Source organism: Aythya ferina (genome assembly GCF_964211825.1).
Source record: "Aythya ferina genome assembly, chromosome: 1".
NCBI lineage: Eukaryota > Metazoa > Chordata > Aves > Anseriformes > Anatidae > Aythya > Aythya ferina.
In genome coordinates, this window is record NC_140296.1 from 66,897,874 (window position 1) to 66,913,636 (window position 15,763).

Here is a 15,763-nt window from a genome sequence, read left to right on the forward strand (position 1 = left end):
ACAAGTTCAGGGGAAATATTTTGACCATCCTCTAGAAAACTCTTGCACTCCCTTTGGTGTTTGAGAGACAAAGGGGCATGCGACAGCAAAGTGGTTTTACACCCAGAAAAGATTTTTTTATCTCTTTATTGGAAGGTTATTCCTATATGGACTCCAAAAGGAAGTCTTTAAAAACATACAGGGTCCAGGGTTAGCAAGGAAATATTTAATCATTGCCTTCTTGCTGTCAAACCCACAACAATCACATCACCTTTACAGTTGAGTAATTGTGTCATCGCTATATAACAGAACTGTTCCAATGCACCAGAGCTACCTGAGAGATTTAAGAAATAGCACCTTAATCTCAGCTCTTTGATGCCAATACTTAGTTGGTCCCAAACTCAGAGTATTTTATGTTGGAAGTGACCTTTGGAGGTCATCTAGAACAAACTCCTACTCAAAGCAGATCTAATCAAATCAGGCTGCTAAGAGCACTAATCAAGTCTTGAGTACCTTCAAGGTTGTAGAGTTGTGCTGCTGTTATAATATTGGATCACTCTCATGTTAAATGGGTTCCTACTATCTAATCAGAATTTCCCATATTCTACCTTATGTCTGTTACCTCTTATCTTACTGATGTGCACCTCTGAGAAGAGTCTGGCTTCATCTTCTCTCTGTTCTCTGATCAGGCTTTATCTTCTCTCTACCCTCTGATCAAGTACTTATAGACAGCAATAAGGTCTCCTGTGAGCTCTCTCTTTTTCAGGGTGAGCTCTCTCAGGGTCTCCTTGTATATCCAGTGCTCTAGGTCCTGACCAGTTTGGTGGCCTCTACTGCACTTGCTCCAGAACCTCCATATCTTTCCTTTAACAGGGAGCCAAGAACTGGACACACCAGATACTCTCACCAGTGCTGAACAGATGGGAAAAAACACTTCTTTGGGCCTGCTGGCTACACACTTGCTAGTGTAGCCCAGTATGCCATTGGCCTATTTTGTCACAAAGGCACATTTTTGACTTGTGACAAAGCATATTCCACAGCTGGTTCATCAATCACCTGCATCAAGAAATTGTCTTCAACATTTTTCAGAAATCTCCTGGATGTCTCGTACATAGCCATACTGCCCTTCCAACACATATCGGGGTAGTCAAAGTCTCTCATGAGTAGTGGGGCCTGTGACTGTGATACTTTCTACAGAGCATAAAATATGGTTCATCTGCCTCCTTCTGTTGATCAGGAGAGCTGCAGTAAACACCTGACAAAACATCAGCTGTACTGGTCTGTCCTCTGATCCTTAAGCACAAACTCTCTGCTGATTCCTCACATTTGCCAAGGGAGAACTCCATACATTGAATACACACCTTCACAAAGAGCATAATTCCTCCTCTGTGCCTTCCTATCCTCTCTCTCCCAACTTTTCATTTTCTGCTGACCCATCCTGGACATTAGGAGAAGATGAGAAATTGTGTCCCACATATAGTTTGACGTCCTCTAGGCACTCCTGGCAGAGGACCTTTAGTGTTATAGACCCAGGACCAGAAGCATGCTTATGTACATTTATTATCCAATTAGAAAGCTAATTACAGAATGCAATTAAATTATTAAGTCCACTTACCCAAGGGCATATAGTTAACTAAGATATCTGCTTCTATATAGGCGTAATCATGGTAATATTTTAATTTTGCTTAAAGTTTTCCATTCTTGCTTAATCATAAAGCCTGCACTTGGAGACTGGCATTAAGATTTGTTTGAGTTTGTTTTTTCCCCTTTTTCTGCACATGGGGATTTATGAAATTCAGTTGACTGTAATGCATGCCTAGGAAATTTGTTATTAAACCGGTTATACCAGTCTGCACAGGCTTTACTAACATACCTTTGCACAAAAAGTTTTCCCTCAGAGATGTAGCTTGCCCACAAAAGCTGACTTACTCAGTGCTCGCCAAATGAGGCAGAAAAGCAGAGTGAAGCAAATGAAGGCCCAGTTCCACTCGTGGTTTTTTCCCACTGTAGATACTCCCATGAATACAAAAATCAGGGTCTCACTGACGCTGCCCAGCATCTTCATGAAGTATTTTATTGTCGTATAGGAATTCTGAGAAACATTCTCCTCCACGTATTTCTTCATAGTCACTGCACATGCTGTCATGCTGTACCAGGCAAAACATCACAGATCAGTTGCAAACAGTTTTTTAAATTATTATTTTTAATTTTATTTTACTTAAGAACAACTTTTGCCTTCATTACCTGCACTCTCCATCACTGACTTTTAACCTTCCTAATATCATATAGCATTTTACTTCTTCAGTATCACTAGCTATTTCAGTGAGAGCATCTTAATGCAGCACTGTGAACCAATTTTGTATACAGGAAAAAGGAAGCAAATCAGTCAGCCTCCCTGGGGAGGAAGTGAGGGTATCATATTCCTGTTCAAAGTCCATTTTATTTTGAATGTCTAACACACAACCACCACACAACAAATATTTGAGTCTCAAACAAAGGGCGGTCAATTTCGTACCAGCCTGTGGATAGATCAGTTAGAGGGACATAACCTGCCTGTCAGTGATCTTCTGCTTCAAGATGATGGTGGGAGAATATGGTGGTAGTCCTCTGCATTGGCCAAAGCCCCCACTGGCTCCCTTCCATCTGGGTGGCAGATCAGAAGGACCATATTAAGTTTCAGAAATTCCCATCCCACAGAAACCAACTGTGGGGAAAATTAACCTACAGATGTGTCCTTCATCCCTTTTAGTTGCTCACGGAGTGGGGGATACTCCTAAGGAAGGAAAAGAATCTTTTTCCACATCTTTGCTGTTAATCAAGACTAGAGCCTGCTTCAGAGGTATCGGCCACGATCCAGCACAGATGCTGGTCACATTCATACTGAGCAGTAGTCTTCAAACAGGACTACTGAAGATGGTTTCTCTTATCCCCTTTATTTTCCACAGTAGTATGTAGACAGATTCAGTGCTATGGTAGTAATATATTCCATCATCTGTCTAGTTTCTGTTGATATTCTTTTAGTCTTTAGGGGCTTCTTGGGATTATATTTTTCTGAACTTGTGAATTCAGAGAATGTTGACTGCTCGTTAAATAAACCTTCATCTAGTTTCTGCTCATTTAATTTCCACTGAAAAAATCTCAAGGGTATTCTGGTAGAAATGAGACATTTAGCAGGTCCAAGAACACTTTAAGACAATGTCATTAAGCATTAAAGTTTAATACTGTTGACTTTCAAAGACACATGCATAATAGACTTTCATGATCCAAGTGACAAATGAATGAATTCCTCAATAATTCAGAAGGGTGACAATAAGTTCCCATCCCTAAAACAAGTACTAATTTCCTCAATGAAGCAGTAAGAATAATGAATCCCAATTATATTAACATTTTTTATTACTAATAATTTGAATACTATAATGAAAATAAAAAGAAAGAGGAATAAAGAGCTACATAGTCATGTGTAACGAATAGGCAGGGAAGCATTATTCTGGGCAATACAGGTAGAAAAGGATCCACGCAGTATTTGTGATCACTATACAGGTGGTCTAACCCTGCTCATCTAAAGTCACCAGTCACCTTAGGGCAAGTGTGCTCGAGATGCAAAACAAAGCCTAAGATTCAATTCTGTTGTCTAATTGCCCAGAGAAACGTATTTCCTACCTAAATACTTATTTAATATGGTTAAATATTCCAAACTAGCTTCCCAGGCAATCCTGAAAAGGTTGCTTGTACAAAGCCAGCTGTGCTGTACAGCTAACCAAACCAGGGTTTGACAAGTAGACATGAGCAAATGTACCTGTCTGGAAAGCAACAGCTACACACTTTAATTTATTAAATTTTAACTGGTTTGTTCTCAATATGTAAGTAAGATTTTTCTGGAGATCCCTCTCCTCTGGGAGCACCAAAGCCTGTGAGGCCTCACTGGCTTGTGAGCTCAGAGCCAATGCAAGCCACACCAGCTCCTGCCGCCCACCAGCTGGGCAGCCCACAGCACTAGCTGGAGCATTTGCCACCTCACTGGGTACACTTTCTTTATACTTCACCCTTCTGAGGGGTTGTTAGGTGCTGGATCTTTTCCTCTACCAGTAGTCTTTTCCTGATATTTCTCACTTTTGTCTCCTATTCCTTCCTTTCTCTTCTTCTAGTGATGTTGTTCTAGCGTAGTGTAATTCCAGTAAACTACATTAGAACTTATGTTCACAACTATATACAAAAGCAATAACTCTGACATTTTTTAATATTTTTTTTTTTTTTACAGTTTCCACACCTTACTTTTTATCCCTATTGTAGTTTGATGGTGATGATGCTTACCAATAAATGCAGACACACTGGTCTAGTACCAGTGGCATCAGATCATTCTCTCACTGAACTGGTCTTACCAAAGGTAGCAGACTGCTCCTTCATGCTCCAAGGAACAGAAAACAGCCGGCTGGTGTCAGCGCTGGTCACATTACACAAGTGCAATCTTTTTTTTTTTTTTTCTGGCAGGCAAAAGTCTCCCCAAAACGCCAGCACAGATATCCACTCCTCAGTACTACATTTATGCCTACACTGAGTATAGGATTGCTTTTCCTAATTATCGATGCACTTACAGACCCCTTAGAAGCCATTCACTGCAGGTCTCTAGGCCAGATGCTGAAAATGATGGTGTTACACTAGCCTCAAGCAAACAACCTCCATGAAAGGTTGCCTGTTCTCTCAAGAGTACATCCAAAAAGCCATAAGGAATACTCACGCCAAAATTCCCGAGATGTAAAGGGTTTCAGCGGACAAGTATGACAGGTAGCTGAACATGAAGACCAGCAAAGGTTCAATAGCAGAAACATTGTGGGTGAATCGAGTCATGAGTGCTGAAACAAATCCAAAAACGATGCCAAACAGCATACCACCCAGCCCCACCACGAAGAAGCGAGCAAAGCCAGCAAGGATGTCGATGGATTCAATCTCTTCATACCTGTGCATCTGGGTGAAGGCGATGAAGATGTTATATAATACCTATGTGCAAAAATGAGGATATAGCAGTTACATTTCTTTCTGAAACTTGCAAATTTACACATTTTATACATACATATATGTGTATATACGTGTGTCAGATATTGCTTTGGACAGATCAACAAAGTAGCAGTTTCAGGTTGCCTCTAGCTAGATAAATACAATTATTAGAGTTCTGTTATTAGTGTTCGAGTAGAAGTCTTATTTAATCTAAGTTTTAATGAGTTGACTTATTGATACAATAATTATATCCTATCATGATTAACACTGAAAAATCTAGAGTAAATGGCTGTCACAACTGCATTTACACAAATATTCAAAGGAAGCTTTTCCAATCTGGCTGAAAAAGGTGCCAATCTGGCTCTACACCTCTTTACTTTTAACATTCTATTTTGGAGTTTCCCTCCCTTTCCTTGCCCACCCTGTTCCCTATAAATCCTTTGTTAATCAGTGTGTGAAGTTCATAGTCTCTCTAACCTCATACATGTATGTTTTCAGTTTCATGCCACTTAAACTCATTCCCAGGAATTCTGTGACTGTACTCTCAACTTCAAAGTAGGAACTAAAAGATATGGCACCATAAAGGGCTTAAAGACCCTTCATACTTACATTCTGACTATAAAACCTGAAATGTCAAAAATAAAAAGAAAACAATGTTGTATTACATGACAGATTGAATTCACTATATTTTATAAATTGGTCTGTAAGGATAATTTCATTTATTTTAGATCAGATAAGTTTACCAGACTTATATTATTAATAATTTCTCTCATTCAGAAATTCATGATGACAAATCTTCAGTATGTTCCTCTTTCATCCATTATTTAAAAACTAATCCAAAGTCTCCACAGGAATGAAGGGAGTAGTGATAAAAAATTTCTTAGAAGCTGCTGACAGTTGGTTGTCATTAAGTCCTGTCAGATTTATTTATAGGAAATGTCTAACATATGAAAGTCACCTTTCAGTTTTCAAGAGAATTTTAGGAACATCTAAGACACCATTTCTCCATACCTGTTGCACCAAAGTATAAGTTCCACAACACAAAATAGAGAAAAATCATTTGTTTTATGTTTTTCTTTTGTCTATCTTCTTCATATAGTTAATTTCAGAAGAGTGTTAAGAAGATTAAAGCATATATTTGCAGGTAGAGGATTTAAGCTTATTAAGATAATAATTATTCCCCAACTACTGTGCAATATTAAATTGCTGCTGGGAACATATAAACCTGAGCTATCACAAAGTCTGTTCTCCAGGAGGCTCATTGATAATATTTCTGGGGGACAGACACAGTACAATAAAATATTTCATGTGAAAGCATCCCAAAGTAAATCATCATAGATGTTTTTTTTCAGGGTGAATATGTATGAAATTGGGTTCTTCAATGACACGTAAGGAAAAGAGGGTTCATGTCTTCCCACAGCAAGCAAAATTTCTAGTACTTACCATGCAGTGTTTAATTACAAAGCCTGTTCTCTCTTTCCTCTTTCTTGCTGACTTCAATCTCTTCCTAAGACGTGATTCTTTATAAATGATATCAAGGTATTGATCCATGCTCACTTTTGAATAAGGCTATTTATCATCAGGAAATGATTTAGTAAGTTTTTCTCTCCTTTTCTGCCTCCTGAAGTAGCTATACAGTGTAAGAGAATTTGCACAAAAATGGTAGCTATTGAAATACGATGCAATTTCCATCTTTTGTAATGTGATTTGTGGAAGTGAACTGTTCTTCACAACAACATTGGACATCACACAAGTAAGACCCCAAGTAAATGTTGCTTAGCTAAGTTACTTTACAGTGTTTCCAGCACATGAGGTACTATAATTCTTTACAGAATCATAGAATAATAGAATAGTTTGGGTTGGAAGGGACATTAAAGCCTTTCTAGTTCCAGCCCCCTGCCATGGGCAGGGACACCTCCCACCAGACCAGGTTGGTCAAAGCCCCATCCAGTCTGGCCTTGAACACTTGCAGGGATGGGGCAGCCACAGCTTCTCTGGGCAACCAGGGCCTCACCACCCTCATAGTAAAGGATTTCTTCCTTATATCTAATCTAAATATCCCACGTTTTAGTTTAATTTCTTTTTTTAGTTTTAGTTTTAATTTGTCCTATCCCTACATTCTCTGACAAAGAATCCCTTTCCAGCTTTCCTGCAGGCCCCCTTCATATGGTCTCCTTGGAGCCTTCTCTCTCCAAGTTGAACAACCCCAACTACCTCAGCCTGTCTTCATAGGAGAGGTGCTCCAGCCACCTGATCATGGCCTTCCTCTGGACTCTCTCTAATACTTCCATGTCCTTCTTGTGCTGGGGGCCCCAGAGCTGAACGCAGGGCTCCAGGTGGGTTCTCATGAGAGCAGAGTAGAGGGGGAGAATCACCTCCCTCAACCTGGTGGCCACAATTCTTTTGATGCACCCTAGGATATGGTTGGCTTTCTGGGCTGCAAGCACACATTGCTAGCTCATGTCAAGTTTTCCATTAGCCAACACCTCCAAGTTCTTCTCTTCAGTGCTTCTTTCAATCTGTTCTCTGAACAGTCTGTGTTTTTTATATAGAAAGAAAGCCTGAATCAGCTTAAGATGCCTTGGTTTGCTCACAAAGAAGGTATAGATTGATAGTTGGCCTCATTTAACAAATTTGTGAATGTCATGTTTCAATGCTTTTTCTTTTTTTTTTTTTTTTTTTTTTTGGAGGGGGCATTATCATGTAGTGGTGTGTCACTCGGTGACTGATAGAGCCAGGGAGAGGAAGAGAGAGTGTGACACTGTTGCCCATAAAGTACCACCTTCTCTGGGCTGGGTTCCTTGCTTTAGCTGCTGTTTTGTCAGCCTACATGACACATTGCATACAGTGTTTACATCAGAAACATTGGAAGAAAAGATTTTCAGCTGGCTACCTTAACCACCAACATAGACAGCCTTGAAAACTTTCTTTTTTTCCCCTCTCTGGCCACATGATATATTTTTTTTTTATATTCTTAACTTCAGTGGCAGGTGCAGAGAGTATCTCCATCCTTCTCCCTAATACTCACACAACCAGTGGTCAAAGCCTTCCCCAGAGACATCAGAGACATAAATTCAAGCCCCTTCAAATAGAGAAATTAATTTTACTTTGGTCTCCATTATGTAGGAGATTTCTTTAACTGTTCTGTGGCTGCATACAAGGAAGAGCTGACACCATTGGAGGAAATGGTCGCTGCAGCTTCATTTGGAGTATGTTGTGGTATATAGGTGTTCTCAGAGTTTCTAAAATCAAACCCCAGAGATGAAGTAGTCAGGGGAAATGTTTAGTTTTCTGATGCACACAGGTACTCAGCTCCTTTCAAGATGGAAATGGTCTAGTCATAAGCAAGGACACAGCTTCAGAATCTTGAAAGACTTAGCAGCAAGATCAGGGTTCTCCATTTGTGTTCAACATTTGAATGAAATCTGCACTGAATTTACCAACAACACTGTTTTGGATGGGGTTTTGAAAAATTGCACTAATGTTAAGATACACACTAGAACCAGTCCTGTTGCTGTCTATGCAATGATACTGATGTAGACATTCTAATGATAAAAGTCTGCTCAGGAGAAGCTATTGGGAAAAGAAAAAACAAGACCTGGAACCTTCTTGTTCCATTGACAGATATAGCTCATCTGTGGAGAATGAGAAAAGGTACAAATGGGTACAAAGGGTACAATTATCATCTTCTGTTCCAGTACCTTCAGTCAAAGGAAAAGCTCCCAAATAACTGTTATAATTCAACAATGAATTAGTTTAGGAATTTTTAATACCAAGATATTAAACTAAATACGGGAGAAAGGGAACTATTGTTGCCTCAGATATAACGTACAAGTTCAGCAAAAATCATACCTTTTTGTCCTGCTGGGAGAAAACGTTCAGGAGGCTGGAAAGAACCAGGGGATATTTGTATCCAAACAATAGAAAATAATATGTATTTAATATATCTTGGTGATATTACCTTTTAAACACATTGAGTTAACTCAAAGGAAACTGTTAAGAGAGAAATAGTGAGGAAATGGTAAGATAAGACAGCTAAGGTAAACAGTTTTAAAGACTTTAAAATAGCAAGTGGAGTATCAGGGAGGAAAAAGCAACTTATCGGGATCCATCCACATGAGAAGTTCAGTCTTCTCTGACATAAAGTCAGGTAGAGACTTTGGAAACCTGCATGCCCAGAAAAACTCTGAGAGGTGGCTGATGCAGGGATGTGCCAGCAGCAGCTGACAAACTGATCGCAACATAGCTGCTGTGAGAAGAGACCAATGATGAGGTGTATGGGGCAATGGGAACTCACTCACAGTGATGTAGCAAGCCCTTTTATTTCTTTTGCTAACACCACCTTGTACTGTGGAGGAATGCCTAAATACCACTGGTTTTAAAGACTTTCTGGTACTGCAGATTTGTGCTGTAACAGGATCCTGACTGAAAGCTCGTGTAAATGCCATCATGACTAGGACCCACATTGTAAACACATGGGCACAAAAGGAAGACAGGGTAGAGAGCCAGTCAGAAAATGGACCAAACAAGTTCTTCCAGAGTGAGGAACAGGCCTTAAGTTCTTAAGCAGATAGATAAATTGTGCATTATTTTGTTTGCTTGTTTGCTTTACCGCTGTAACACATTAGCAGTATGCATGCAAAGTTAAGTAACATTTGTCCTTTAATCAATAGCCCTACATTTCTGATTTACCAAGATAAGGATTTATGATCGATAGGCTGTGAATTTACTGAAATTACTTTATTCCTTTTCCTTTTCACATTACTCATGAACTTCACTTCTCCCATGAAGCCTTTCAGCAGTGAACTCTGTACAGATTTAACAAGTGCAGGTTGTACTGTACCTCATGTATAATAGTATCTGAATAGTTTTTGTGTGGTTTAGATTCCTGTGATTTAAATTCTGTAAAGATGCTATCTAGCAAAACTCCTTAACCTGCAGTTAACTTTCAGTGCCTGAAGAGTCCTTTTGATTTCTGTGCAATGAATTTCTTGTTTGAAATGTCTTGCTTGAAAAACATTCAAGTTCTAAGTGTCTTGGTCAAATGTGGCCCACAGCTAGAATTTCATGTTGCTCCAAGTTTTAGTATAACTATGCAGAAAGCGATGAATATATTAGCAAAAGGACCTTTGTTAAAAAATAATAATTATTAAATAAATAAAAATAATAAAACAACAACAACAAAAAAACTTTTCCTATTAAAAAAATATATATATATTTTTCCAAAGTATTGTTTCTGGACACTTGAGATGACACTTGATTCCCAAAAGAGATGAACACTTGTCAGATGTCATGATGTTATTTTTTTTCTGACAGAATTAGACTTATGTGAAGCAATTCATGGGTTTTGGAATTCCTGTCCAAGGCCTCTGGGAAAAAATCTCAGCAGTAGAAGGAGGAGGGATTGAGGCCACCAGAGATTGTCCATACTAGCCTTTTTTTTTTTTAATGAGTGCTCTCTAAGACATGGAATATTGGAAGGTCTCTTGTATTGCTACCCCTGCTGTCTTCAGTCCTTAGGGAATACATTTTTCTGTTTATTTGCTTGCACAATATCAAGTATGTTCCTAGGCCTTACACTGGTTCTATCAGCAAAATAAGCTTTTCTTTATCCATTCACCTCAGTGAATGCAAGAATAGGGCGTGTTTCCAATGTCTAATCAGAAGCAGAATCTCTTCCAGAAGCTCTAAACCAGCACGTTTTTGTAAGAGTTAATATAAAATGTAGTGTTTACATATATTAAAATTAGTTTTGGGTTGACAGTGGAATATATGATAAATAATGTGTCTAAGACTTCTGCAGGGCTGCTCTTGCCCTGTGTCCGATAAACCTACAAGCTATAAGGGCCCTAAGGGAGGAAGACAAGGAATGGAAAGAAACTCACCACAGTTATGCCATCATTTAGCAATGACTCTCCAAAAATCATCATATAAAGCTGCTCATTAACAGAGGCTTCTTCAAAAACTTCCAGAGCTGCCACAGGATCCACAGCCGAAATCATGCTGCCAAAGAGCAGGTTCTGCAGCAGGTTCAGGTCAGTCAGGCCAAAGGCTTCAATCTGGCACACACCATAGAGGGAGAGACCAATCCCAAATGAGTTCAGCAGAGATCCCAGCACAGACCACCACAGAATGGACCCAAAGTTTTCAAAAAATGGACGAGTTGGCATGAAATAGCCCTCTTCCAGGACAATAGGTGGAAGGAGATACAAGAAGTAAATACTTGTGTTCATCACTGGTGGGGATTTGTGATCGGTACCAAAGATGATTGCTCCAACCAGTGCTCCGATGGCAATCAGGATGCAGCTTTCGGGCATGAGTCTTGGTAATCGGTGGTAGAGATGGAAACCTTAAACAAAACATTGGGGTATTACTCAAGTTTAAATTAACCTGGTGTTAGACATGTTTTGCCTGCTTTTGAATACTTAGTCTGCAGATGGCCAGGTTCTGCTCTTAGGATTGCAGTTGTAATTGTACAGACAGTACCATTCCCTTCAAAATTAAACATGACTTCTGTCATTACAAGAAAGGAAAAGTTTGTCCACAAATCTCTTTTCATCCCCCTTCCTAGCTGTCAATTTCTGAACAAGTGTGCTTCAGTCTAAGCTTCATTACTAGAAAGGTAAAAACATCTTCAAAAAGACACTGCGCAAATTGGAAATAGTATATTCTTAAAATTTCTTCAAGTATCCTTGCTGAACAACAGCTACTACCACCAAGCCTCTGGGGCACAGTATGTCCTGCCATCTCAAAGAGCCTCTCCATCCCTGGCCATGTGTTCGAAGGCTGCTCCCACCAATGCTGAGGAGGATTCCTGGCTGCAGAGCTACTGCTGGATTTGGACTGACCAGGAACCTGGAGAAGCCCAAGGGAGCAACTCAGATGCCAAGGTCTGTTCAGCCCTTTTCAATTCCAGAAGTCCCCTGAAGCATTTCACAGACTCCAGATGACCCACAGACTGAGGAAGTGAATACTCATAAATACCACAATATACAAAGTAGCTCAGTTATCAACAGGAACCAAGCCACAGCTGCATAACACTTTCTACAACCTGATTAACCTAGCTTTTCTGGGAATTGTTTTTTCTACATAAAGTAAACAGCACTCTGTAAAGAACCTGATGAGTTTAGTGAAACAAAACCACGGGTTTCAGCAGAGCTGAAAGAACTACTGACAGCCATCAAATAACAGAAAATAAAGGATCCCTATTATTTTTTTTCCTCACTAAAAATAAAGCTTTAGGCCACATTACAAATGAAGTGAGCTAAAGTCTTTTCCATTCAGAAAAGTTTATCTTGCACGTTTACAGCCAAATTCTCTTTTCTACTCAAGAAAAAAAAAGAAAAAAAAAAAAAAAAAAAAAAAAAAAGTCATATTTAAACTGCCTGTGGGAACAACAGCTGGCCAACTGGCTGTTTTACAGAGAAAGAATGACATTTAGCATATAAAAGTCATGGATGTGAATCTCCTCTTAGCTACCTTGATGTCCTACTACTGTGTGTTCATATAATCCTTCACAGTTGACATGAATATTGATACTAATACTGAGATAACATCTAACAGTAGCTCATCTAGTTGCTATATCAGGAACTGTATAATCATATTGTGAATGAGAGATGCCTCATCTAGAAATGTAGGGAGTTGCTCAGAGTTTACAAGAATGAGAACGAGACAAAAACACCCATAAATAGGCAAACAGCTTTAGATGGCCCTGCCTGAGCCAGGGGTTTGGACCAGATGACCTCCAGAGGTACCTTCCAACTTCAGCCATTCCATGATTCTGTGTGAAATCCAGTGCCTCTGTTTCCATTGCTGAAGCTAGATCAACTTTCGTCCCATACCTCTAGCAGTTAATGACATAACTGTATTTCTGTGATGTTAGACTTATCCATGCTCAAAAGTAAAGTAAATGAAAAACATTCCTTTGAATTTTAAAATTATTTATTTGGGAGACTGTGTTTTTTACCAAAAAATATGCTATAATCATAACACTACTTATCTTCTATTTTAATTTAAAGAAAAGAAATAAAAATCATGTTCAAGTCTTCTGTCAGTTTTGCAGAATAAGGGAATTATTTCTCCTTTCAAGATGACAGAAATTTTTCCTACCTTGAAATTCTGAAATCCTAAAAGGAGATTAAACTTGAAGGTGACATTGAAAAAAAATATAAAAATTTGAAAGTCTTCTTCCATGGGCAGCCAGATTATTCAAACTAATTCTTTCTCCCAAGTAAATTTGAAGTCAACAGCTCCAGAATTTTCAACAACAAAAACATTTGTTGGAAAATTCCCAGCAAAACAAGTCTGGCTGGGAGGTGTCATAAAATTCTAAAGTTACCTTATTTCTTGCTTTGAACAAGAATATAGAGTAGATGTGCCTTATAGCAATTCCTGTGCTTTTGCAGATGGTGAATAAAGAAATTAGTCATGCTCACTGCTAACACAGTCTGCTGATACAATAACAACAAACCTGATTTGGAAAAAAAAAAAAAATATATATATATATATATATATTATTACTCTAGCAGTGAAAATATTTGTAGGATTTGGACTCAAACCATCATCTACTGTGAAACTTGTGAATCATGGTCAGTGGCGATGATATTTAACAATTGTGTGACTATGACATGAAAACTGTACATCGTTTGTCCACCTCCAGAAAATCATCAGTACCACCTACCAGCCTATTTTACAGCAATGTTTGAAAATCCCATTGAACTTCAAAGGGGCAGGGAAATCACATGTATGTAGCTATTCGTGTTACTGCCATCTTATTTGTTTATTTCATATGGCTGCATTAGTTCTGAAAGGTCAAATCCAAGTTAAGCCCAGCCATATAGATGCAGAAGACACATGGTAAGCCATTTTTGCTGTATTAATTGCGATCTCTACATCTCCATGAGTTGTCTCTCTTCATTCAAATACCTACACAGAGCCCCCATAGAAGCTAGATGTATTGGTATATCTTCAAAAGGTCTTTTAATGCCTCCAATGACCTACACCTCTCAGACTGACTCTTTCCTCTGATATTACTTTCTGAGCAACTTTAAACAGCAACCATTTAAAACAAAGAAACATAGGGATATTTTTCCTATTATTCACATGACAGAAGAGTTCTTCCCACTTTCCTCTTCCCCAAAGTAAGTACACCTGAAGTTTCAGTCATCTGCTTTTTGATTTCTACAGCTGTGTCGAATTGTATGGTCTTATATCTTATGATATTTAATGAACGGAACAAAGAATAGACAGCACTGTGTGGAGAACATCTATTGCAACTCATTAACATAGACAACCCAAGAGAAGGCTAGAGGTCATATATTTACTTAAATAAGTTGGAAGCATTCAGAAGATGAAATTTTGTCATTGTCGAAGTAATGATCTGTTCTTTCCGGAATGGATAAAAACAATCCCAGGCACAAAAAAATGCATGCAGGGTACTTGGTTACATGGTGTGTTTTTAAACTTTTGCCAACAAAGAACCCAAGATACCATTTTTTACTTACCTATTTTTGCAAGAGAAGCAAGGAGTATCCAAAGAGTAACTTCATAGGGAATTTGCACATAGTTATAGTCCACTGTGAAAACTTGTAACCTCTTCTCTTGTAGAGAACCAACAGCATCCTCATGGCCAGGTTCATAGTGAGGCAACAAACTACTGCTCGACTTGGGCTCATCTAAATAAGCAGCAGCAGGAAGGCATAGCAGAGTCAACAGCAGCAACAGCAGCCAATTCAAAAGCTTTGCGTGTGTGAGTGCAGGAGAGCCCATGTCTAGGGTTGTGACCCTCCTTTATTACAGTTGTAGCGTATGTTGTGTTCGTGAAGGAATGCAGTACTCACACCTGTCGATTCACACTTCTAATAGACACAGTCACTTCTTCCTCAGGACTGCTTCATTTTCCTGTTAGAGGTAATTTAAAAAACCCTCATGTGCCTGCGCTGTTCCTTGTGTTACAGGTGGACGTGGAGTTTTTATAAAGATACCAGTTCTGCAGGTTCCTCAGACCCGGATAAACCCCAGACAGCATCACTATGTTAAAGTGTAAAGTCCTTCCCAGCTACATCATTTTTCCAGCTATTCTGACTTTTTTTATTTTCCCTAATAAAAAAAAAAAAAAAAAAAAAAAAAAAAAGTGCATCAGTGTGCATCTTTCAGGCAGTAAGCACAGCACAAGTAAATAGTATCAGATAGGTAGGAGAGGCTCCATACCTTCCTCTCCTGCCTTCACTCCCCGTCTGCCTCCCCAGAGCAGCTGGCACCTCAGGTACCACACTTGGCACTGCTCACTGCTCCTGTCTCACCTTGTAACCTTGTAACAAAACAATTTGGTGTGCAAATAAATGTACTCCGCACGGTTTACAGTAGGGACATCTGGTGGAGGACTAAGCAAATTACGTTCTCATTTAGAATTTTTTTCTCTCTCTTAAATGCACGTATTTAAGTTAACACATAACAAATTTTGTTCTAAAAAAAAAAAAGGAAAGCGGAAGATGTGAGCCAGATCACATGCCTAAAACTGTATGCTGACTACTCTTGTGTTTAAAATTTGTTTTAACCATGCTAGCAAGGCATATACTGGACAACCACATTATCCTCCTCCAGCAAGACACTTGTCATTATGGAACATTTTTAAAAGGTCAGTACCTCCTCCAGAAAAGCTATCATGTTTAGTGTTAGGCTAACAAAGCATTAAGTGCCGAGTAAAAGCTGCTAAAGCCTGCATTGCTTATATTAGAAGTGAGAAAATTTCATGTACTGCTAATTACTCCTTTTACACCCACTGATCTGATTG

General features: G+C 39.0%; 1 protein-coding gene across 1 annotated transcript in view; it reads right to left on the reverse strand.

Moving 5' to 3' along the window:
- Positions 1 to 14,773, reverse strand: part of SLC9A4 (solute carrier family 9 member A4) — a 34,331-nt gene extending 19,558 nt beyond the window's left edge. Inside the window, exons 1-4 of the mRNA XM_084505614.1 lie at positions 14,475 to 14,773; positions 10,857 to 11,320; positions 4,715 to 4,974; positions 1,909 to 2,126 (exon numbers count right to left, since the gene is read on the reverse strand). Of these exons, the coding sequence (XP_084361740.1) occupies positions 1,909 to 2,126; positions 4,715 to 4,974; positions 10,857 to 11,320; positions 14,475 to 14,739 (1,207 nt within the window). The 5' untranslated portion in view covers positions 14,740 to 14,773. The remainder of the gene's footprint in view (positions 1 to 1,908; positions 2,127 to 4,714; positions 4,975 to 10,856; positions 11,321 to 14,474) is intronic.
- Positions 14,774 to 15,763: the final 990 nt, after the last annotated feature.